The sequence below is a fragment of the Pteropus alecto genome, unplaced genomic scaffold, assembly GCF_000325575.1.
Source record: "Pteropus alecto unplaced genomic scaffold, ASM32557v1 scaffold24, whole genome shotgun sequence".
NCBI lineage: Eukaryota > Metazoa > Chordata > Mammalia > Chiroptera > Pteropodidae > Pteropus > Pteropus alecto.
The window spans coordinates 23,284,080-23,310,217 of NW_006439192.1; the positions used below are offsets into that span (position 1 = coordinate 23,284,080).

The window sequence follows — 26,138 nt, forward strand, 5'->3', positions numbered from 1 at the left end:
TGAAGATACCTAGAATGGTGGAAGTGACACTGGGACAACTCCACATCTAAGATCCACTATGAAGGCTCTTTAGATTCTGCCTCCTTAGCTAAAGTGGGGAAAATTACAAAAAGAGTATATGGCCAGGACATGTTAGAAAAGAATGTTTGTTAAGCAAAGAAACATAGAATCAAGTATGGGTTCTGGCAGATAGTGTTTAAAATTCTGCCTTAGAAATAGATTTTTAAAATGTCAGAACATTGAAAAGCAAGCAAAAGACACCTCATCACTGAGTTGTATGTTTGAGGAGAATCTTATTACTTTTTTCCCTGTGCCTTTCCTTTCTCCAACATGGATACATATATGGTGCCTTACATTTACGTAGCACTTGTCATTAAAGCATTTCCATGATCACTACTTCATTTGATAGACTAACCCATATTCCCTTTGTAGGAAAATACTGAATAGCAACTGTGAGGCAACAGGTGAAAGAGCAATAGAGATGGAAGAACTCTAAATGTCCGTGTCCAGTCTCACGTAAAGTGAGGTTTAACACAAATGTTGAATACTACTACTGTGAATTGATATAGCACTTTGTATTTTTCAAAGCCTTTCCTGATGTCATCTGATCAACAAATGGCCTTAAAAGCGCTGCTATATTCTGGGTGATATAGTTCATTACAGGTGAGAATTTCCAGCAAACTAACAATATTGATATTATTTATTTTAAATTAGTCACATGTGATTTGCTAGACCTATTTATCAGGGAGAACTACACATAAGTCTTAATGCAATATTATGTGAACTCTTGTACTGAAACTTTATGTTGTGATTAGTTTTCAAAATAACCAAATCAATAGCTTTCTGTAAATTGTTGGCTCAAATGTTCTGTTATGCATTATTTCTGAATCTGGGCAGATCAAATGAACTGATAATTAAAAATCTTCTAATATATGAATCAAAGTCATTTGTAGGCATAGGATTCCTCTGTTCCTTAATAGGAAATGAGCCAGCCAGAGACACCAGTAATTTTGAGGAAAAAACCAGACATGAAAAGATAGCAAATGTTAAAGTAACAAAAGTTGTACAGCAAGAACAAGAAATGCTGGCTCTTCCAGGCAAGGAGACTGGGGCAACCATGTTTTACAGTGAAATAATGAAATCTAGACCCAATTATTTCTTTAACAGATGAAGAATGAGCTGTTTATATTAAAGTTGAGCAATAAGCCAGAAACATGACAGTCTAATTTTAAATATGAGGATGTTCTCTACATATTAGGTAGATACAACTAAGAAAGAGTAGAACACAGCTGCACTGTAAGAAAAATGGTCTCAAGTTTAACAATCTCTGTCTAGTTATGTCATTATTTTTTCTTTTTTTTTTTTAACATCTAAAATTGTCAAATAAGGCACAATTCTGGAATTCTAAAGCATAAATGAGTATGTCAATTTAATGAAAATGCAATTCAGGATCATATGCAGGATATACATTTATTAACAGCGAAAGACCATTTATCCAAAGTGAATATTACAAAATACAAAGAATATCTGCACAGTCTGGTGAGCTCATTATTTTAGGCATTATCTCAACCTGTGTAGGGTTCTCTCTCACCTATTTTGACCTTTTCTCCCTCTCTTATCTCTAATAAAATTTTTTACTTACAAATTAAGACAAATGGAAATATTTAATGCCTAACCTTTTAGCAATAGCTTCTAGGGGAAAACATGAAAAGTTATCTGCTCTCAAGTCCTAGGTAATTTTAAAACAATTTAGCTTTAAAATATAAAACAGACATTATAGCAGCTATTAACATAAGTCAAATAAGCAAGTTTGATAAGGTTCATAGGTACTATAGTAATAACCAGAAGTACAACTCTTCCACAGTATCAATCTTTAATATGCATGCAGAGAGAGAGTTGTAATATGTAAGGCTTGACTTGAGTACCAAAATGAGGTTTCCCCTCTTCCTGTACAATCCAGAAAACAAATATAGAACTGGAATAGACATAAAATGTAACTTATTATTTCAGTTTCCCTGAAGTCAGACTAGCTGGATAAGAATTCTTCATTCTGGAATTAAAAGTTGGAGATATATGTCACATAATTTACATGTGTAGCAATATACCTGTCCCGCGACTTACATGGTCATTTTTTTAATGCAAGTTTTTTATATACAGTAAATATCCCCCTGTTTGCGCAGGCTTTTTATATGTGGTTTCCATTTACGTAGTCTCATTTTATGTGGTTCTTTTTCATTTCCATTATTGGTGATTACTCTTTTTAAAAAAAATAGCTTAACTCAGCAACATACAAAAAACTAACACAATTATTAATGATCTTCCCGTTTATTGTATGGCAAATAAAAAAGCATGGGTGACTACTGATGTTTTTCAAGATTGGTTTTACAAATGTTTTTTGCTGTAGGCTGAAAATTATATGAAGGAAAAACGTCTTCCTTTTAAAATACTTTTAGATAACACACTTGGTCATCCATACAATTTAGAACATCCAAATACAAAAGTTGTATATTTGCCACCAAATACAACTTCCTTGATCCAACCTTTAGATCAAGGCATTATTTCCACCTTTAAGATTAACCTACATTAAACAGTTTAATTAATATTTTTAATAAATTTGAAGATAATGAATCACTTTACAGTTACAGAAGCCTGGAATAAACGCACAATTTTAAGTTGTATCAAGAATATTGCGTTAGCTTTGAGTGATATAAAGCCATCAACTTTAAGTGCTTGCTGGAAAACAATATGGCCAGAAGTGGTTGTACCAGGGAATACGGTTCCAACAACTGAAGTGGGATTAATTGCCATTATTAACTTACTAAATAAATTTCAAGAAGGCTCAAACAATTAGAATACAAATGATATTAACAAATCACTGGTTGATCACGAATTAACTGATAATGAATTAATTCACTTAATACCTGAGTCCAAACCTGCCAATGAATACAGTAGTGACCTTGAACCAGTTTCGTTCACTGCAGAATATATTAAAAAGCTCTTCGATTGGCCACAAAACTGGAAACTGCAATTCTAGATATTGATCCAAACATCCGACAAACAAAAAGATTTTTTTAAATGTTGCTGTGAATATTGAAGAATTTATGAAAACTTAGCAACTTAGATGGGGTTAGAAAAGACCATCTAAAAACATTAACATAAATAACAAAACCGTAGTAGTACTTCCAAATATTTGAGCAATGAAGATAGTGACTTTGTGCCAATTAAAAAGAGGTTGATTGCTTTAGATGACAGTACAGATACCAACAGCAAAAATTTATTTTGGTTTTTCTGAATTTTCATTAGCATTTTTTTGTGAAAATGTAAAATATTTTTATGACTTATATTGGCCTATTTTTTTTTTGCACTGGAGGACTCTTTATGTGGTTCTCTTCCACGTAAAAAAGAAGATGCGTGGAATGGATGATCCACGTAAATCGAGGGATGGGTGTACAGCAGATGTCATCATAGGGAAATGCCCATATAATACTCCCTAATTGGACATTACAGTTTTACACTGAAGTATCAGACAGGTAAGAAATTTTAAAAGCATCCCAACCAAATTCTTTTCTTATAGGTATTTTGGTCAACTATTAACAAATTTAAAAGATACTTAAGATAATTCTTTATATTTTATTCAAGGAAGAATCTGAAGGTTGACTTAACTGTTAACTGGCTCTGTGAAGCCTTACTGGGTATATGTTAAGTTTGGGATCTAAAGGTAAAATACCTTTTAAAAGCTGACTTAGTGATGAAGAAGTCACATAGATTTCCATTACTCAATACTTTATCTGCAAACTGCTTTCTCTCACTACATGCAAAGCAATTACTATGCTCTGGTCTTAAGCTATTATCTTTAAAGGTACATCTGTCCAAAGGCATACAGAACCTTAACGTTCTGGTACATAAATTCGGCACTATTAACCCCTACTTGAAAGAGCTCAGTTTTTCATTTAAAATTAATCACAATGTTACTTATCTGTGCAGGAATACTCTCTAATTATATAAAACTTTTAAAATTTTTAGATGTAGGCAACAGAGATAGGAACTGAAATTCTAGAAAATATTTATCTAATAATTATGTAAGTTCTAGATACTAAGGAAATGTGTTCTAAACTTACCCAATTTGAATAGAGTATGAATATATAATCTATAATTACTTCACAGAGATCCTGAAAACCTTTAAAATCTGCCCTATTCTTGCACAGGAATAAGACTAAAAGAACATTAGACCCAACAGCAGTTAACATTGGCATATTGTGGAAACCTGGCCTAATGCTGGGCTTTGTAATAAATAGTGTATTATTTCTCTAACTCTAGATCACTGCTCTTCTTTGAACTGCCTAATTATATAGAATTGTGACTTATTGTACAGGATTCAACATAATTCCCAAAAAAGATATTTTACAGATAAATCCAAACTTTATTTAAAACTACATTTTAAATTCAATGTTACCAAACATCACAATGGGGAAAAAAAATCGAGACCAAAAAAAGAAAAGAAAAATAACTCCACAGTGTAACAAGGCTTGAATCTGTTCAGAATTTAGTTTCTGATGTTTTAAACTGCCATGGGCAGGAATTAGCATACCTATCAAAAATGCCGTGTCAAACTAATTTACATTTTTATACAGATCAAAACGGATGTTTATTTAGAACCATTTTCAGATATGCACTGACTATGTGAAGAGAGAGTTAGATGAGCCTCTGAAGACATCTCATGTGCTTTGGGCTCCCACTGTTTCTGAAAAACAAAACAATAATTAATGCCTTATAAATTACTTACCAGAATTTACTTTAATATTGTTGACTTCCATTAGTACTTTCACTTGTAATATAAAGTTATTACAGAAGAAATACTAATTTAGTTTCCTGCAATAATTCCCAGATAACACACCAGAGTTTAAAAAGAATAGGTGTGAGTTTCTGTTTTAAGACGGCGGACTGAGCAGATACTTCCTCTCGAAAATACCCCACTAGAAAAAAAAAAAGAACTATAAAAATGAAGAAATCCAGACCAACAAAAGAGTGGTTCTGAGAGAACAGAGAGGCGATATTAACAAATTCCCAAACTGCTGAAAGCAGAGGGAGGCACAGTGAGAGTGGAGGAAGCTGTAGCCTAGACACACTTTGAGATGGGTCCGCTGAGATTCTAACAAGCAGAACTGAGCTGAAGACTGGAAAATTAATTGAAGGTTTGATATTTGGTGCACCCGTCTCTTTGCTCCATTTCCAGGAAAAAACAAAATAATTTTAATCAATTAATGAATTGATAGAAAATAACAAAAAGAAAATCTTTTGACTTGGATGCAAGAAATAATCTCCTCTGAGTGGCGCAGGGGTTGTGCTATTAGACTCACAAAAAAGAAATCTGGGACTATCCCCTGGCTCTGTAATCAATCATTTATATAGAATCTTCAGAAAAATATAAATTTAATGATTATAATTACAAAAATAAAATGTGTGTTTAATTTAATAATCTTATTAATGTTAAGACTATGACTAAAACTGAACAGAGGGAAGAGGAAGAGGGAAGGAACAGTTGGGAAAGACCCAAATGACAAAGGTAACAAATGAAAACAAAAAACATGAACACTTAAGGAGAGATAGGTCTAAATACCCACTTTTCATTTTGGAGAGAAGAAACATTATCCAAATTTTTAAGATTAAGAAAAATTATAAGTATAATTTTGAGCTATAGAGGATCTCCTCCAAAAGGAAAACCAATAATTAAAAGCAATGGGCTTTTACCAATTATTATTAACTATTTTGTACCTTCCTTTCTTAAACCATGTGCATCTATTACTTTGCTAGACCTGAAGATTTTAAAAATAGAAAAAATCTGAAAATATCATTTTATAAATTAGAAAGCTGTACTACAGTTTTTAGGAAATTATGTTTCATTTTCAATATTTGGCTTAAATCTTCCAGGTACTACTAATGCATTTAAAAAACAAAAAATAATAGTATTATGATTAATTTTTCAATACAGTATGGTTAAAATTGATAACTTATACCAGGTTCTTTTAGTGTTTGAGAATTCCCAGCTAATTCTTCAGTCTGCATTTCACATAATATTTCACCAGATAAATGGTTTTTCTGTTCTTCTTCTACCATTTTCTTCCTTAGATCTGCCTTTGAAATGACAAAAAAATACAAAATCATTTTCATCTTAACAGTATTTATAATACAAAGGTAAGTTTAACTAAAGAGAGCCAAGTACCTCTGAATATATTGTCAGTTTAAGTGGTAAATCTTCAACTTTCACAAAGTCTTCCTCATCAGATTTTTGACTTATGTTACCAGATTCTGCTTCCTGTAAGATAAACAAATTATATTTAATGAAGGCAAGCTAGTCTATCTCTGGATCTAAACCAGGTGTGGGGCATATTGTTGTGTTTTGTTTCATTTTATATAACAAAGAGCCAGTTTATACAGGTTAAAGGAAGAAATAATAGTAGTTATGCTGAGGGCTAAAATAATTAGAACAACAACTCTTGTTTCTTGATATGTTTACAGAATACAACAGAGCTGTATCCAGCAGACTGTAAGTAAACGTTTACAGACTTTCAATATCAACTTTGTGGAGGTTCAAATAGAAAGATGAGGTATGAAATTAAAACTCACTTTTGTAATCACCACACACTGTACTTTTCTGAAACTTGACTTCCTTTATTCTCCTTGTTTTTCTTTCTAATTTTTAATCGTATCATCATTCTACCAATTATCTGAGGGGAAACTTTAGGTTTTCCTTTTTCTCGCAACATTTTCCACCCATCTCTCTCTCATCTGAATCATATTTTGTATTTATATGATAATGGAGCCTCCTAACATTGCTTCCTTGACAACATATCTTACACACTCATCAGATTCATATTCAAAAACCAAGACTTTGAACATTTCACTTTCTGGTGCAAAAACCTTCAGTAGCATCCCCTGTCTAAAACTCAAATCCAAGATTCTCTATAATCTAATTTCAATTCAGTGCTTCCTATTTCAACTCTATACATTCATCAAATGATAAGAATAAATCTTAACAGGTAACTTGCAGAGTTTTAAATGCATATTTTACTGGTAGTGAAGCAAACAAAACAGAGTTAAGTTATTCTTTCTACTAATGTTTTTAAAACATTATCAGCCCCCTTTCTGAGAAATTGGTATATTATGAAATCATAATATACCTTTAGGAAGAAAATCTGTATTAAAGAAATGTGAAACACATTGCCTCAGACCTAAAAGTACACTGTTATAAATCCCTTCATTTTTTTCTGATAAGACAAAATACATTAAACATATACAACCCAAGGATCCAAAAAATAAACTACTTGCTATAAAATTAAATTGATACAAAGGTCCAGAGTAAAACTAAACTTACCTATTTACATCATAAGTACAATTTGCTAGCATATTTCTTTGTTATTCACTATATAGAGATCTCTACTGCTGTCAAATTGTTTCATTTCCTATTCCAAATGTAAACTTACATTTATAATAGGTTTATCAAAGATTTACACAGTATTCTAAATAGTTGAGAAGTCATGTATGAGTAAGTTAAGAGACTAACGATTCGAGAATCATTATGCCTTCAGAGCTGAACTTTAAATGAACTCTCTCAAGGTTGCCACCTAAAAGTCATCTCTTTGGTTCTCAAAATTATAAAAAGGATAGCTTTTAGGTTTTGCGATGGTCGTCTTAATTTATTATCACCTTTCAAGTTTAAAATAAGTTCGAATAAGAAATAAAAATATTCCAACGGTTTCTAAACCTAAACACAAAGTGAGGTTGTGTTTACATGCTGAAAATATAACCTGAAAATAAAGAAATACAAACAGAAATCAATGCAGAAATACTTAGAAATAAAAATGATACATACATAGTCATTTACTAACACTGGAGATTCAGTATCAGGACTTCCAGCCAGAGAGCTTTCAGGAGTTTCCTGAGCAGATTTAACTTCTTTGACTTTAGGCACCAAGGTTTCAATTTCAGTTAAAGGTAAAGGCAAAGTGTTAGGCTGTTCAGATGAATCAATGGTAGTAAGCAAGTCCTTTTGGACAGTACTGTTTAGAGGTTGCTCATTTTCCAAGATATTGAGGTAACACGGTTTCACAGGAGTGCTATCTTGGTTATCTGTCATCAAAAGAAAGTCTTAACATTAGTGTAATGCAATAACTGTTAAATTTTACTATTATTCCAAATAAAGACAATGTGTATGAATCTAGAGTAACCAAGACATCTAGAATAACTAGAGTAACTAAGACCCAAAAGAAGAGGCAACTACAAATTTTCCTTATCAACAGTTCTCAAATTTAGCATATTCATCTAGAGATTTTTAAAAAATTAAATTCCTGAAATCCGCCCAATTTCTAATGAAGCAAGATTTTTAGGAGTAAGGCCCATGAATGGGTATTTAAAACAAAACAAAAAACACACATTTGTATCTAAAGATGTCTTCTTTGCAGAATTTTTCTGTGCATTTAAGTATGTCAACTTTTAATGGTGTTTGCAGAAACAAAGCCCTCTTGTTTTCTACAATGTTTTTAGGGGGAGAAAAAGGACATATGTTAGGTCCAAAATACTGTCAAACTTACATTAGCTAACGACTTAAATTTTTTTAGTTTTTAAGCACATAAAAGGTACTTTACATAATCTTAAAATTAAATGCTTATTTAGATTTCTTACCTTTATTAGTAGGGGGTTCTTGTTCTGATGGGACAGTTTTGCTTTCTGCTGATTTTTCAAAGTCCTGTTGTAGAGCCTAGAAGAATAAAGAAATGTCTTAATAACAGGACCTAAAATATACCATGCCACTATACAGGAGATGCCTACTAGTATGTGGCTTTTGTCCAATATGAGACCATCACACAAAAGAATTTAAAAATACCTTCTAAAAGTGTTTCAAAGAGGCTACCAGTTGCAATTTCAAGATGACTGAATAAAAAGGTTTCTTCTTCTTAACCTCAAAATAATACGGAGAATTGGAATATTATAGATTCCACTATATTTTATTTTCAGCAGGTCTAAAAGCCAAACCTAGAATAGGGCAGGAAAGGGGAGTGCTCTAGAAAAGGACAAAACCAACAAATTGGTTCATGGAGAAAATTTCACTGAAAGGTTTATACAGCTTTTGGCAGGCATAGCAAAGACTTGGGTATATGTTCAAAGAAAATTAAGTGAATAAAAAATTGAGACAATTATTAAACTCAGGTGATAAAATGTATAACACTAACGATAAACAGTAATATTGGTCAGTAATATTTACATATCTGGTTAAATCTAAATGTTTGATTACATATAGAATTAACCAAAAGTTATAATTAAATGAGGAGTCATGAATGATCTAAAAATCTTACCTACTATAATAGGAAATTGATAGATAACATCTAATATACAAATGAATAAATATATGCACAGATACATATTATTCAGAAATACAGAGGTAAATAAAAAAAAAAAAACATACAAAGCAATGCCTCTGAGGCAGGATGAAGCAGAGGTAGAAAAGGGAATGATTTTATTCTGTTGCATATTATTTCCATGTAAGGCTAGGAAAAATATAAATTAAAAATCCAGATAGTCTGAAGGACTTGCTACAAAAAAAGATTACAGTGCTTTCAATTTAAACACTGCTAAATACAAAATTAAACCAGTGTTTCAGATTTCAATAAAAATATGCAAAAGGTTTGTATTCATGAAAATGAGAACAGGGAGCTGTAAATTTTTACATCTTTAAAAAGGATCTGCTTTTAGTAGTTAAAAGAAAATTGGTGGAAGGTGTGTTAGTCTACACTGGAATACCTGATCATCGTGTTCATTTTCTTCCGTAGTTTCAGTGTTAGCCTGAAGTGAAGTCTGGACATCTACCGGTCCCTCTTCAAATTCTTCTATTTCTTCATCTTCATTCTCATCTTCTCCACTTCCATAATTATTCAAAGCCTGAGTTTCCGCTTTGGACAAATCTAAGTCGATTAACACAATTTTTAGTAATTTTTCAGCAGTTAATAATAGCTACAATTTATTGAATTACTGTATTGTTCAAGCGCTTTACATGCAACATCTGAAATCTTCAAAACAGTAAATACTAGAAAAAACTGTGGTGCAGAAAGGACAAATAATTTAGTCAGGGTCACACTGGAATTCAAATTCAGAGTTGTCTGACATCTAATTTTACATTCATTATACTCCAACAAACTTTCAATAAAAGACCTATTAAGGACCTATGTATAAACCTAGCATGGAGCCTTTAAACTTACTAATGGACACTGGACATTCTTCACTTTCTTCATCTTCCTCTTGATCAGAAACATCAGATTTCACATATTTGGGACCATCACCATCATCATATTCCTCAGATGTTTGAGTCTGCTTAACTGTTTCAGTCTCATCCTTGTCCTAGCACAAATAAATGAGTAACTAAAGTACACTTAAAAAAAGTATACAGTAATTCTACAAAAATTAATAACCATCATTACCCAATTAAAAAAAAGAATCATTTTTGACAATTTAGTTTTGTTTTTAAGAGAAAGGTCATTTGATGATATACTTTAAAGTAAGATCTGTTAAAATCATTTAATCTTCCATTTCAAAACCATTATTTTTAGGCACAAATTAACTAGCACGTACTTTGTCTTTGCAATCAATTTCTCTATCAGGTGAGCTATGATCTCCTTCAAGAATCCTTTTGGCCTATAAGCAAATCAATTAAGCAGAATTTAGGGGTAAACTTTCAGCATTACACTTAGGTATTCAGTAAGCTTTAACAAACAATGCATTTTTTAACCATTATCCAAATAGCTGAATGCTTTCTTAGAAATGTCAATTAAACTCTTTTATTTAAATCTTTTAAATTCACAAAACCAAAGCCACTGACATCCCTTAGATATATAAGTGGTATCTCAAATTTACTAAGTCCAAAACAAAATTCTTTATTTCCTTCCTTCCAAAATGCCATCCTCCTTTAGTCTTCCCAATCTCAATTAACGGCCCTTCATTCTCCCAAATGCACAAATCAGAAAACGAGGAACCATCTTGTGCTTTATTTTTATTATCCACATCTAAATCACTAGAACACCTTATTGACTCAATCATCAAAGTGTATCTGTTGCGGCTCACTCATAGATGAGACACATCATTTCCTACCTGGACTACTGCAACAGCCTTAAAACTGATTTCTCTGCTTCTACCTCTACTCTCCTACAATTCCTGTTCAATACGGTATCCAGATAATAATTTTAAATTGTACATGAGATTACATCATTCCTCTATTTCAAACTTTCCCATGGGTTTCCATCCTGCTTAGAATAAAATAAAACAGGAGATCTTTACCATGGTTTCCAAGGCCCGTAACTTGGCTTCACCTACCTCTGTGACTTCATCTCTTATACCTGCACCTCATTTAATGTGTTCCTGCCTCCCTAGACTTCTCTCTTCTCCAAACTGCTCAATCCTGCCTTAGCGTCTTCATACTTACAATCCTCTCCTCCTGAAATGCTCTTCTTCTTCATCTTCATTATAAACTCCTAGTCTTTCATGCCTTAGCTCATATTTCACCCCTTTAAAGAACCTAGTGAGAGTGCCTATATAAAGTAGCCCTTCTATTATCCTGTTTTATTTTCTTCAAGCTGTAAGCAATGACTGACATAATCTGAAACTTAAATTTATATCTAGAATAAACACATTATAAAAAGTGCAAAAGAGATGGCTTGACTTTACTCCAGATTTAAGGAAGGGTTATGTCCTGTTCTGGATTTTGATTCACTTTCCCTTTCATCATTAGAATCAAGAAAAAGGTTCATGTCAAGGGAAAAAGCCTTCTGGTATGGCTCAAATTGAGGGGAAAAAAAAAACATTCAATTTCACATGTGACTGAGACTAATTTAACAGAGTATATAAGAGGCTAGAGGGATGTGCAACCGAAATCCCACTGGTAAAAAAGCATGTGTGTTGGCTGAGGTGATATACATATTATGGGTTGGCTGGCAATAGATGTGGCAGTCAGCTGGTCAAGAACCAGATCCCTGTCATCCTCTCTTCTCTGGAACTCTGAATAAGGACAATAATGTGAATTGGATATCTGACAATGTACATTTAGCATCAAGTCCTCTCTGCATTCCTTTTCTGCAGTTACTGCTGTTACCACTGAGATTCAGTATAATCTGATTAACAGGTATTACTTTAAAACCACTTTTCTGAGGTCAAGTATAATTTTAGTTATTAATAATAATCAAGAACTGTACTTATGTGTTAATTATAATTACTTCTAAAATCAAAATGAATGTCATTTACCTCTTTGGCATAAGACTGTATCACTCCAGCTGCTTCCATTTTCCTTTTGCATCTCTGTTTAGCAGTCATACTATTATTATCCAAATCTTGCATGAGCTTAAAGAAAGCCAACTCATTAAACAATACTTCAGATATCTCTACAAGAAGATCTTCTCCACAGTCTTTCAATTTTCTGCCAGCAAATTTTGCCAGTGAATCCTATTCAAAGATAATCAAATCACTTTAAGATTATAGTAAACTTCAACTGTGGATAGAGCCATTCAGATGATTAATAAGTTTCAATTGTAATACCTAGTGAAAAACAATTTTATTACTCTTTACTTATTGAAATACAGCATCAAGTGAGCACTTGTCTGCTATATTTGAGCTTTTTTATAAAACTGATTTTTTTCCCTTTCTTCCTAAAAACATGGACTATGCTATTTAGCAAACAGGCAAATAACTATGATGTCTGGTGTCCCCCTCCCTTCCAAAAGACTACCTTCTATAGCACAATTATGAGAAGTGCAAATGCTGGATGCCTTGTGGAAAAAAAAGTCATTAAACAGGTTTCATAGGAAAAAGAGTAGAAATAATTTAAGCTCTAGCTCATAAAAAAATTTTAATACTCTGGTCAAGATTTAACATACACAACTTTTATTCTTCATGTAGTTCCCCTTGTGGAAAAAAAATCAGGAATGGGTGAAAGAAAAGCAGTCTAATTTTCTGAGACTTAGAAAGAATCTGACTTCCAAACTAACACTTTTTGAGATTTGCCCACAATTATAACAGTAGGCAAAACCGAGGAAGAACTGCATGGCTCTTGGTAAACAAAAAGTATTTAAATTATACACAATTTCTCTTTCATCTTGATTCTAAAATGGACTTATTTCTTTCTGTAGAAATAAGCTAGATAAATTTATAAAATACATTTATCTAAAAATTATTCTAAATATTTTTTAAACAATGCACAATACCACTGATGTCTTATAGTCCTTATAAATTTTATGTTAGTTCTATTAGATTAAAAAGAGTCGGGACGATTTAATGACTATATATAACTTATACGTCAGTCTTAAAATAAAATGGAAAATTATAATAATGGAAATTTGCATCAAGGATAGGTTTTTAAAAAATTAACAAAGTGATAATATTGTCTCTAAAATCAATTTAATTTAAACATAGTAATAGAAAGGAAAAGTTTTGTAGGATTTTGTAATAATGACTAAAAGCACATGTATTTTCTAGTTTAGAGTAACAATACACATTACTGAACTATCTTAATGAGAAAATATATGGGTGAATTTAACTGTAAAGATGTTTATGACATGGTTAGTAAGTAAGGTATGCTTATTTAACATAGGGTTTCTCAACCCTGGCACTATTAACATCTCACTAGACGCTAGATGCATCCCTGTGTGTTGGCAAACAAAATGTCTACAGACATTGCAAAATATCTCCTGGGAATTCCCAATTCCCAGCTGAGAATCACTACTTCGAGGTTAGTGTTACAGCCTAAGAGGTCCCCACAATCAATAGCTGCTTTCTTGCTTCTAAAACTTCTCAGATTGGTAAAAAATCATTTTATAAAATATGGCAGAATATTTTCTTAAACATTTCAACCTTGAAATGTTCTTATTAGATAGGAGAAAAATCAAAACAAAATTAGAATTGGGATAGGCCTCAGGGATGATCAAATTAAATGAAGACATAGGCCCTAGTAATTTTTTAACCAGTTAAAGAAATAACCTAAAAAGTATTAAAATGTCACCCTAAATAGATGCTAGAATGGATAGCTGCTTGAATAAATGGTGTAATGCCAGAAAATGGCAGAAAAGCACATCCTAACCAGATGGCACATATTGATGTCATACAAGTATAAACTCTTACCTGTAATATACTTCCAAGTTGTTTATGAAAGAACTTTACAAACTCTTTACTCTCATCATTTTGCTGGGTCAGGGTCAACACCATGCGTCTTACTGAAGTTAGAAGCTGAGAAGAACATACTTCATCCATGTGTTCCTGAGAGAAATCCTAGCTGGTTAGGATATAAACTTACCTACTGTTCAAAAATTATTGATCTACATAATATGAGGTTTTATTTTTCTTGCATAGGTACTTCTCTACTTTCAGATATGCATTTAAAATTATTCATTCATTCCTAAGAATAGCCAAACTCCTGCTCTACACACATTAAGAGGTTTGCAAACTTTGACTTACCACAGCAAATAACGGCCAGTAGAAGAAACCGACTAATTCAATATTTTTCATCACTTTCTTTCTGTACTTTAAGGAGAATTACTCATTCCACAGTTTCCAAATTATCTGTCTTCCTATTTGCAATTCAGTTCATTTCAACTGCTCTTAGGATCATACTCAAGCTTTCTCAACATTGGCACTACTGACACCTTGGGCATTGTAGGATATTTAGCAGCACTCTGGTCTACATGCTAGATGCCAGTAGTATACTCCACCCTCCCAAGTCTTGATAACTAAAAATGCATCTAGACGTTACAAAATGTTTTCAGGGTCAAAATCACCCTCAGTTGAGAACCACTGGTCTAACCTTCTTAACAAGCCACTTGGGCAAGTCTCTTCTTAATCTTCCTAAAGAAGCATGTTCAAACTACATAATAATCTTATTCATGGTTTGCTTTCTGAGGTAAGTCCATAAAACACCCATATCAAGTAACCTCAAGGTTCTAATCTCTTTTCTGCCACTAAACTCGTTTGGGCAGGTCCACTAACCTTTAGTTGGGTAAATCTGTGGGGTTTTCTTTTTTCTGTACAAATGTATAAAATCAGGTGGCCAAACCAGATGATGTCTAAGGACCTTAAATCTAAGGATTTAAGTTCATTTAAAAAAAATTCACATGTTGTCTACAGCCATGCCACCCTGAACAAGGCTGATCCCATCTGATCTCGGAAGCTAAGCAGGGTTGGGCCTGGTTAGTACTTGGATGGGAGACCACTTAGGAAGACCAGGAGCTGTATGCATAAAAAATAAAAAATAAGGGATTGTAAGCTAAGGTCCTTGCAATCTCTGAGGTCAATCAAGGTTTGCCTCACCTAATTAAAAAAAAAAAAATTCTCATGTCAAGGCAGGCAATTAAAAAAAAATGTTGACAACAGATACGTGAATCACTAAAACTATGCACTATACAGTAAACAATAATTTTTAACTGCAGGGACTATTTCTTATTTATCACCTAGCACAGTGGCTAGCTCACAGGGTACACTAATTACTTGCTGAATAAATAAACATCATAAAAGCACAAGGTGCTATAAAGAGCTGTGGTAGCACAAGAAAAGCAACAACAAATACCTCTGATACAGGGTAAGAGAGAGTCAAGAAATCTAGCTTACGTGACTGTGTGTAATGCTGACATAAACAAAAAGTTTCTATAATCTTACCAAAAAAGAATGAAATGAAATAAGACATAATAAAATAGTTAAAGTCAAATCATTAGTCCTACTCATTTTGTTGCTCTCAGAAATTTTCTGAAATGTTAAATTCAGTAAGGGAATCCTTATGAAAGAATATTACTTAAATCAAAAACAAAATGGTAAATGCAGTAAAATTTTCTGAGGATGGTTGTATCCCCTAAGCATAAAGCTAAATTATTATTTTTTAACCTTAGAAAATAACTACATTTCAAATAAATATTACTACCAATCAACCTAATTTAACCAAAAGACATGTTTTAAGTATTTATTGAATTACTCGCAAAAAACAAAATTACAGAAAGGCAACACAGTTCTCCATGTCTAAGATGGAAGCAAGCAATAACTTAAATAGTTCAAGTCAATTCACTTGAGAGAATGGTTTCAAACTCTTAAATACTTATCTATATTTGCATATTCTTATAATTTATAGGAATATAATAAGTATTCTTTTTTGGGAGGAATACATATTTTACAAATAACAAGAGATAAATTCACAGAATAACTTGTGAAACATGGAAATAACTGATATTTTGTTGTAAGTGCTATGATAAAGGCACGTACCAAATATTCCAGCAGTGAAGAGAAGGAATTCTGCCTGTCAGAACATGCAAAAATATTTGGGCTGTGTCTTGAAGCAGAAAACCAACAGAGGTAGGCTGGAAGAACATTCTAGGCGAAGGAATAACATGGGCAATGTGCCTTTCTGAATGTCAAGTAGGATACAAAGTATATGGGAAGGGAAGAGTTAAGAGGCTGGAACCAAGCTGTCAAGATTCTATTAGTGATGCTCTATGGGCCAGTTGTTTTCAAACTATACTTCTTAGAGCCTAAAGAGCTTGAGAAGTTTGAAAACCACAGCTAAGGTTTGAAGGTTCCATTCATTTACTAATTCAATAAGTATTTACTGAATGCCTATTACATGGAGCTACGGATCTTGGCACTGGTGATAAGACAGCAACCATAACAGATTTACATCTCTGACTTTATGGAGCTTATGTTTTAACTGGGGGAGAGAGACAAAATAAGAAAAGATTAAATTGGTTAGAAGGTGACGAGCACTACAGACATAAAGAAAAGTAGGTAAGGAGTAGGGAGAGATCTGCTCATCAAAAAGATAATGACTGAAGACTCAAAAACTAAGACTACTTGACTAAAGTAGTTCAAAGGAAAAACCATTGCAGGTATTGAAGGCAGAGCACTTCAGGCAGAAGCACCAGCAAGTGCCCAGGCCTGATGCAGCTACCAATGCCAGCAGGAGAGTGAAAAATTAGAAGGGGAAGCAAACAGACCTCAAGACAACCCCTGAGGAGCTGTTGTAGTTACACAGGAAAAGGCTAACTGATTCAATTTTTATATACAGTAATTTGAGCCTAGCCAGATGATTCTCTCTCCTTTTGGCTATAAAATAAAGTCATCGGAGAGAGCCATTTCTAGAACTGCCTTCTCAAAGATTTCTGTTCTCTCAAAACATTCCAATGAAAGCAATACTTCCACCAACGGAATAAGTATGTGTATGGAAACAGCTCTCTGTTGTCAACATCTTACACACTGACAAGTAAAAGTAGGTTGTAAGAAAGGAGCCTAATGACAACATATTTTGTAGTTTCCCATATTTTAATGAAAAGACTGTCTTTTCATTTCTAATTTTTAAAATTTACATTTTAAATTAGAATGTAAGTATGCCATCTCAAGTAAAAGTCTTGTCTTCATGTTCCATTGCTTGCACACTTCTCTGACCTGTTCATTGTTATTAAACAGTACCACTTATCAGTCTCGTATACTCACTGTTGGTAGGAATAGAAATTGTTAAACCTTTCTGAGAGATGATTTAACATAACATCTCAAAAGCCTTAAAAATATTCACACTCTTAGAGCTAGAAATTCTACGTCTAAGAATTATGTCTAAGGAAATAAAAATAGGATATATATTTAAATTTAGCTAAACCATTTAAGATTTATTTATAATAATGAAATAGAAACCAGAATAAATAGATATTTAACAATAGGAACTGATAAAATAATTAATAGAAAATTCTATTCTATTAATACTCAACCCTCACAGTTGCAATCAACATAGCTCATTACTGGCAGTACTACTTAGTCCCAACTCTGGCTCATCTTCTTTTACACTTCTAAATGTTGGGTCCCCTGGGCCCCAGTTCTAGGGCCCTTTCTTTGATCTAGTGTCATGCTTTAAGTGCATTAATAGGACGTGTTGATTTCCAAAATATATGCCAGTTGTCTACTTCTCCCCATCTCTAGTACCACACCCTTGTTTAAGCCACTACCATTTCTCATCTGATATCATTGCATTCCTGACTCTCTATAATCAATTATCTACAAAGAAGACTGTTTCTCTCTTGCTTAAAACCTTCTTGGAAGTTTCCCCTTGAAACTTCAAACAAAGTCCAAACTCCTAAAAATGGCCTATAATGTCCTACATAACTGACCCCTGCCCTCTCCAATTTCATTTCATACAAGTTTCCTACAACCATATGGATCTTCCTCCAGTTCCTTCAACATGCCAACCTAGTGCCTAATCTTAAGGTATTTCACTCTGTCTGGAATGATCTTGGTTTAAGCTGACTCCTCATTCACATACCTGCTTCAATATTCCCTCTTTAGAAGCCTTCCCTGACCATCCAGTCTAAAAGACACCACTGTATCACCATATTTTAATTCTCTGCATGGCACATATCACTACCTGATATACATTTCCATGTTTTATATTTACTTATTTCTCTTTTTTGATCCATAGTCTCATCCTAACATTTAAGCTCCACAACAGCAAACAAAGGCCTTGACTTGTTTCACTTCTATGTCTACAAAACTTGGCCTAAAGTAGGAATTCTATAAATATTTTTGAATGAATAATGAATATTGTGTAACCATTAAAAAATATGCAACAGAGTGATCTAGAAAGATCACATACATAGATATGCATAAAGTATTACAGAAAGGTTCACAAGATGTTGATAGGGGCTATCTCTGAGTCACCAAACATGGGTTATTTATAGTTTTTTTCTTTTGTTTATGTGTATTTTCTGAATTTATTACAATGGAGTCCTTTGTATGAATTAAAAAACAAAACAAAGTTTATTTTTAAAATTTATTGCTTACCTTCAAAAAGGGAATGACTTCTTTCATAATTGCTTTAATTTGCCGGTCCAGCTGCTGAGTATCAATTCTAGGACATGGGACAGTAGAAATTTCACTTATAGGTTGTTGTGAACTATGATTTTCAACAATAGGAGTTTCTATTAAAAAAAAAAAGACATTAGCAAAAAAAGTCTATGACATTATATATATGCATTTATGCAAAATTTTAAGTATTAAATTATGACTTATGCTAAAATAATACAAAGGAACATCTATGCAGTTTTAGCACCCCTAATAATTTCAAGTGGTTGAAAGTTCAGTTATACATCAGGTGGGGCTTTTTAATTTTTTATATATGGAACTATGGTTTTTACTATTAATGAATTCAGGAACACACGCACCTTCTAAATTATTAACAGCAGTTGTGGCAGCAGCAGCATCTTCATCAAGAATCCTGCAGGTACATCTTACATTTGTGTTATTTTCAGCCTCAGTCTTTATACGCTCATATTCCCTCATTCTGGCTAATGCTTGATCTAAGTGAATCACAGTGTTACCTGCATAAGGAACAGAAATATTTCTAGAATCTATAAAACCAAACTTTTTCAGGTAGTCCTCAAAATTAATTTTAAAAAATTCTGAACATAGGGAAGCAAAACTAGCTTTGTGGAGTTCCAGATACTAGTTGGGTACTTGGCAAACATTACTACATTTATTTAATCCTTAAAATAATCCTATAAAGTAAGATAACACCCTCATTTTCAGAGAGCTTAAGTAACCTGCCCAAGGTTTCATAGCCAAGTTAAATGTTAGAGCAGGGATTTGAATTCAGGTCTCTTAGATTCTGAAGTTCGTATTTATTTCAATATATTATGTTGCTTCACTTAGAGTATAACAAAAATAAATCCCAAAATGTCATGCAAATTCCTTTGCATACAATCCAACCTAACACAGTTAAGGTAAAGAGAAAATCTAAGAATGAGATTTCCCAGTCTTCCTTTGTCCACTTCAAACAAAACTAGGTGAATGATTGTGAGGAAAAAAAATCAGTAAATGAAACAGGACTCAAAGTCATTTGGCAATTCAGAAAGTGGAGACAACTAAAGGGGTAACACTGGTCACAAAGTGACTTTTCTGTTTTTGGAATGAGCTCAGACTTGAAGGGAACGGGGCTTAGGGTCAACAATAACCAAAGAAAAAGAACTTTTTCTTTGCTAAAAGGTAGATACCTAAAGATGGGGTGAGGTGTGCCCTTTTCTTTGTAGTGAAACAATGCCTTTGAAATCATCTAAATCTTGTTCCTATGTTATTAACAAACACTAGAATAATGGGACATCAGATTACCATATGAACTAAGTGCCCTTGAGGTCTGAATGATTGAATACTCTGGTATCTTTTGATAGGCCACAGTCTGGAAAATTAATCAGGTTCCTATATATTTTCTTTTCCCTAATCTCCTTTCCAAATTTTCATTCAGGGTGTTTTTCTCTTCCTTTGAGTTATACAACCCTCTAAGCTTTTTTGGTTTTACTGATGAAAAAATGCAATGTGCCATGCCTTAGAATTACCTGGTTTCTAACTAAAGATTATTTATGCTAAGAAATTTTAGTTCTTACTTCAAATTACAAAGTTAATATTGTTATTGAAAATGTAACTTAATGGGGCATTGCTACTTCTTAATTCTCCTCATTGATTAACTGGAATACCTGAAAGGATGACCTTTTCCCTTAAAGAAATTAATATCATCTGAACTTCTATTATGTATATTAGAAAGTTCTATGTAGTTTTCACAAGAACACAGCAAGGTAATTAAGACCTCCATTTCCTTATTCTATCCAGAGTCAGAAAGGTTAGATGCTTTTGCCCAAGGACAAAGAGTTAAAAGTCAGGAGATTCTTTAATTTAGAAGGATGGATAAACTTTTAAGTCCCTGTTCTATCACAACTTGCCTTTCTAGACTTTTGTTTCCTTATCAATTCAAAGATTATATTAAGATCGTGTTCTAAGATGATAAAAATTTCTGCTTACCTAGATCATCTGTAGCAAAAGGCTCAAAATTTGAAGATACAGACAGCACGCTAGCATTATCAGCATCATTTTGCTCACTTATTTTATGTGTTTCTCTCTCAAAGTTCTTCTCAAAAGTTTCCTAAGTTATAGTTTTAAAAACAAATAAAAATCACTAATATTTCTTTTAAAAAGTTTATGACTGTATTAAAATTTTAACAATATCTGCATAAAACTATACACTTAAAATTGTGATATAACCAGTTATAAATGTTGAATACAGAATCACAGAAAACATTAAAATATTTAGTAATCTTGCCATTAGAACACTTGTCATTAGATAAAAATACACAGAACCAGCTACTGATTAAATTCTAACTTAGAAAAGTTAATATTTTAAATTATTTCTACACCTGGAGGGAAATTCTATCTCTAAACCCTAAGATAATGCCTAGTAACCTTACTATAATATCCAGTTGTTTCATATCATAAGAAAAACATGACAGCATCATTGATATTTTTTTAAAACCAACTTTATTGAAATAATTTACATACAACAATACACCCATTAAGTGTACAATTTGATGAGTTTTGAAAAATATATGCACCATGTAACCACCTGGGAAGAATACATGGTGCATCCATCATGTAAAGACCATTTCCATCAACTCAGAATTGCTACTCCAATCATATGATTTCTATCACCACAAATTTTTTTTTTTTGGCTCTAGAATTTCATATAAATGGAACCATTCAGTATATACTCTTCAGAGTCTGGCTTCTTTTGCTCGTAATGTTTCTGAAATTAAGCCATGTGTTTTTTAATGGCTGAATAGTATTCCATCGTACAAATATACCAATTTGTTTATCCATTTATATGTTGATGTTCCAATTTGAAGTTAACATAACTAAAGATGCTATGAACATTAGTGTAAAGTATTTTGTGGAGATGTTTTCATTTCTCTTGGATGAATACCTAAAAGAGAAATTGCTGGGTCACATGCCACTTTATGTTTAACTTTATAAGAAACTGCCAAACTACATTCTAAAGTGGTTGTACAATTTTACAATCTCACCAGCAGCAAGAGTTCCAATTGCTCCAATATTCACACTAACACTTACTATGAAGCTTTAATTTCAGCCTTTCTGGTGGACTCTGGTGAGGTTTTAATTTGCATACTGGCCATTTATATATCTTTTTCCATGAAGCATCTGTCCAAATCTCTTGCCCATTTTTTCACTGAATTGTTAGCCCTACAAATGACTTATAAAAGTTCTTCATATAGTCTGGATTTGTCATTTATATAGTTATTTGTCAGATATATGCACTGAGATTATTTTCTTCTAATGGTTATCTTTTGAAAAGCAGAATGTATCAATTTTTTCTTTTACAGCTAGGTATTTCTGTGTCTTAAGAAATCTTTGCTATGTCAAATCATGAAGATTTTGTTTTCTTCTAGAAGTTTTATAGTTTTAGCTTTTTCAGGACTTTAAGTAATTTCATATTAATTTTTGTATGTAGTGTGACTGGGGGGCAGAGGGGGAGTCTCACTTGTATTTTGACTGAAACTCATTTCCAATTCTTTCTCCTAGCTATTGATCTTTAAACATTTTCTCTTAAATTATGAAATGAAAGGCTTGTCCCTGATTAAAGTAAATTCAGACATTAGGGAACATGTTTTAGGAAATAAAACAATTTTGTTGCTCCTTCAAGTAACACTTGCCAGTAAATGCCCTTTTACCATTTTTATAAGACCCAGAGTAGAAATAGCAATATGTTTTCTTCCTCTTCTTAAATCTCAACTACTCATCCTCCTTCACTTATAACTCCCAGATGCCTACTTTTACTTCTTTTTCCTGGGCATGACGACTCCTTTACATGCTCTGAAATGTCTATGTAAAAGCTCCAAAAATTAAGCTCAAAGGACCTTGACGTAGAAACATAGGAATGAGACTATCTGTCAGACACAGTAACGACTAGCCGTGTAGCTATTCGAATTAAATAAAATTTTAAATTCAGTTCCTCAATTCCACAAGCCATATCTCAAGAGTGCTCAACAGCCACATGAAGCTAATGGCTACTATATTAGATGATGCTGCTATAAAATATTTCCATCACTGTAGAAAGTTCTACTGGATAGCACTGATCTAGACCTATGGGTAAGAACACTAGACATTGTGCTGCTGATGATAATTAAATGGCATTAAAAAAGGGTAGAATTTAACATGAATGCTGTCGATAACATGAAGATGTGGACAATGAATTTAAGTTTTGGATAAAAAATTAAAGAACTGACTTAGTCATTTAAAAGTATAGTTATTTATGCCAAGTCCCCACAATTATGGACTGAATCTTTGTGAACAACCCTCCATCTCAAATTTATATGTTGAAACCTTAACTCCCAATGTGATAAGTATTAGGAGGTGGGACATTTGGGAGGTAATCAGGTTTAGATGAGGTCATGACGGCATTAGTGCCCTTACAAAAAGAGGAATAGACATTAAAGCTTCCTCTTACTTCCATGTAAGGACACAGAGAGAAGGTGACCATCTGTAGGCCAAGAAGAGAGACCTCACCAAGAAGCAAATCTGCTGACACCAAGACCTTGGACTTCCTAAACTCTAGAACCATGAGAATTAAATGTCTGTTTTCTAGGCCACCTACAATATTTTGTTTACCACCCTTATTAAGAAGTACAGTATCTTTAAACTTTGAAACCTTGTCAGGTTAACTTTATCAAATTATATCTCAATTTTCAAAATATGCTTTTGATGGTATAGACCCATTGATCAGATCTTTTAGAAGAACTGGAAGTAATGTTACCTATATAAAATATGGATAAAAAGGGAGGCACTGGAATTAAGAATATAAAATTACTAAAAAAGGTTTCTAAGAACACAAACTCTTTATGCTCTCAGTTATTTTGATGCCTAATAGACTTTAATATAACCCAATGTCTCCTATTTTTTATATATACACCTGGACCACTTTTCATTTCCCCTGAAAAGGAGTACACAGTTTTCAATCAGTCATAATAACAACTAATCCCAAGTAGCAATTACTTAATTTATATCTGATATTATAAAGTCAATTAAAACCATGTTGCTTTTAGACACAGGTTTATGTTCATAGTAGTACAGGAGTTGGAGCCTGGTGAAGAAAGGTTTTAAGCAAAAGAGATGACTTGGAGAAGTATGGTTTTCAATATGAGTATAAGTTAAAAAGCAAAAATCCAGAAAAAGTCTTCAAGAGTTGTAAAAAAATTACTACAGATGAAGAGACAACACGATCTTTTGAAAAAATACTATCTTTTCAGGAAAAATTACCATTTAACATATCAACAATGGGCAGAAACACAGTACTATGCTTTCAACCCTATAGCAGGTATTTGGTAATCAATTATGGTATTCTTATTCATGGATATCCAAGTGCTACAGCAGGCATAAGACAGAACATATTTGCTATCCCAAGACCATATATATGTTATCTTTTATAACAGAATTAGAGTCTGAACTTTTAAATAAGTGATTTCTAAATATCTAGCATGTTATCTCCTCAGTACCCTAGTAGTTTGCCATTTAGTCATTTAATAGCACCTACCTAGTGCATGGGTCCTGCATGCTAGATTCGAGCTATCTGGAGGACACAGTTTATTGAAAATATACCATTTTCTTCACAACTCTTTTCCATTTCTAGGTCCTTTTTACTTTATTCAAAATTTTCTTCATCAATTTTACTACGTTAAATTACATTTTTGCCCTGGATGATTTTTTTGTCTAGGCTTTTCTTCTACCCCAAAGACCCGACTTATCTTGTATTTATTTATACAAGGGTTCTTACTGTGATCTGACTGCTGTCTGGTTTAGTGAATGTCTTGATTAAATGCAAGCAATTTTACTCAATGTCTGTTATGAATCAACTCCTATACTGGCAACGAGATATAAATATGGTTATTTTAGACCTTATAATCTATCATTTATACATAACATTTGTTGTTTGCTGCCACATTTTGATCAAGTTTTATACCTCACCACAAAATAAAGTCATGGATTACACCCAGCTTTTTTAAAAAGCTGAAAACCAAATATATTAGGTATACTCACAATTTATAATAACCTATTTTAACTTTTGTTTACTGCATAGTGAAATTACGTCTAGGTTTCATTAATCATTATCAGCTTACATCATCAGTAGTAACAAGGCTTTCGCTGGGAGTAAGTTCTGAGTTTGATGCTATCCAAGTACCAGAATTCACTGACTTTACATTTTCCCCTTCTTTTTCATGGTTCTCAGAAATATGTCTGGATACTATGTCCTAAATAAGGAAATAGATATTTATGTAAAGCATATATGTTTAATCACAATTTAAAAGCAGAAACAGACAGAAGAATAAATGTTAACACTCCTCACTTCACAGGTTAACTGTGAGAAAGAAATAACACGAAAGATAAAACACTGAAAAACTGTTCAGTAAAAGACTATCTAAAAGCTTCTTGAACTATAGAAGAAGTTTTAAAATGGTAAGAAAGCACATAGTAAACAGATCAAAATACATATGAAACAGGGGCAAATGCATCAGTCTAAGAAAGCAACCAGATAAAATTGTGAAGAACAGTGATACCAGAGAGGATAAGCAAAAGAGATTAGGTACCAGATACCTGCAATGCATATAAAGCCCTCTGTCTTAAGTAGTCTGTATTAAGTAGCTGAAGCTCGTGGAAAAGTTCAATAAGAAAATGTGGACGAGATTCATTTTGAGAAATTAACATAGCTACTTCAGAATAAATAGTATCCCGCAAAGCTTCGAACATGGAAAAATCACTCCCAGTTTCTGGAAGACATAAAAAAGCAGGAAATTAAATCTGATAAAATACTTTCCTCATAATTTCTATTAACTTGTATATTATACTCAGCTTTAAATTACTTAAAAATCAGAGCATACTTAATTCTACTTCAGGGCTTTTAAAGAAGAAGATTATTTTTACTAAGATAAAAATAATCTTAAAAATATCAAGATATATACTGTATATTAGAGAAATATTTAAATGTATCAATAACATTACGTAGCATTACTTAGGCCATACTTCTCAGTAATAAACATCTGGAAGATGTTATACATTTACAGGAATAATCAGTGGAAATCTTTCAGCACTGAATGATATTAGCTAAGTGCAAATAATTTTTTCTGCTCATATGAACTTGTTATAAAAAAGGAAATTTGTTAATACTGACAATAAACTGAATGCTGCCCATGAGCGCTACCATTTTAAAGGCTTTCTAGGTATGTCTACTAATTCTCAAATCTCAGTGATCATAACTG

General features: G+C 32.7%; 1 protein-coding gene and 1 pseudogene across 25 annotated transcripts in view; one reads left to right on the plus strand and one right to left on the minus strand.

The window, feature by feature from the left end:
* Window positions 1-1,451: 1,451 nt before the first annotated feature.
* PCM1 (pericentriolar material 1) overlaps window positions 1,452-26,138 on the minus strand; it is an 80,195-nt gene continuing 55,508 nt past the window's right edge. For 14 of the 25 annotated variants that reach the window (XM_025049959.1, XM_025049956.1, XM_015592854.2 and 11 more), the window contains 15 exons: window positions 25,477-25,649; window positions 25,002-25,133; window positions 20,839-20,959; window positions 19,212-19,367; window positions 18,832-18,968; window positions 14,152-14,286; window positions 12,283-12,480; window positions 10,621-10,683; window positions 10,251-10,389; window positions 9,796-9,956; window positions 8,680-8,755; window positions 7,871-8,127; window positions 6,221-6,313; window positions 6,015-6,132; window positions 3,292-4,741 (listed from right to left, as the gene is read on the minus strand). In XM_025049959.1, the coding sequence (XP_024905727.1) occupies window positions 4,716-4,741; window positions 6,015-6,132; window positions 6,221-6,313; window positions 7,871-8,127; window positions 8,680-8,755; window positions 9,796-9,956; window positions 10,251-10,389; window positions 10,621-10,683; window positions 12,283-12,480; window positions 14,152-14,286; window positions 18,832-18,968; window positions 19,212-19,367; window positions 20,839-20,959; window positions 25,002-25,133; window positions 25,477-25,649 (1,985 nt within the window). In that variant the 3' untranslated portion in view covers window positions 3,292-4,715. Of the gene's footprint in view, window positions 4,742-6,014; window positions 6,133-6,220; window positions 6,314-7,870; window positions 8,128-8,679; window positions 8,756-9,795; window positions 9,957-10,250; window positions 10,390-10,620; window positions 10,684-12,282; window positions 12,481-14,151; window positions 14,287-18,831; window positions 18,969-19,211; window positions 19,368-20,838; window positions 20,960-25,001; window positions 25,134-25,476; window positions 25,650-26,138 lie in introns of all 25 variants that reach the window. The other 11 variants (XM_025049960.1, XM_025049954.1, XM_025049949.1 and 8 more) reach the window with 3 other exon arrangements.
* On the plus strand, window positions 15,143-15,261 carry LOC112483466 (annotated as a pseudogene).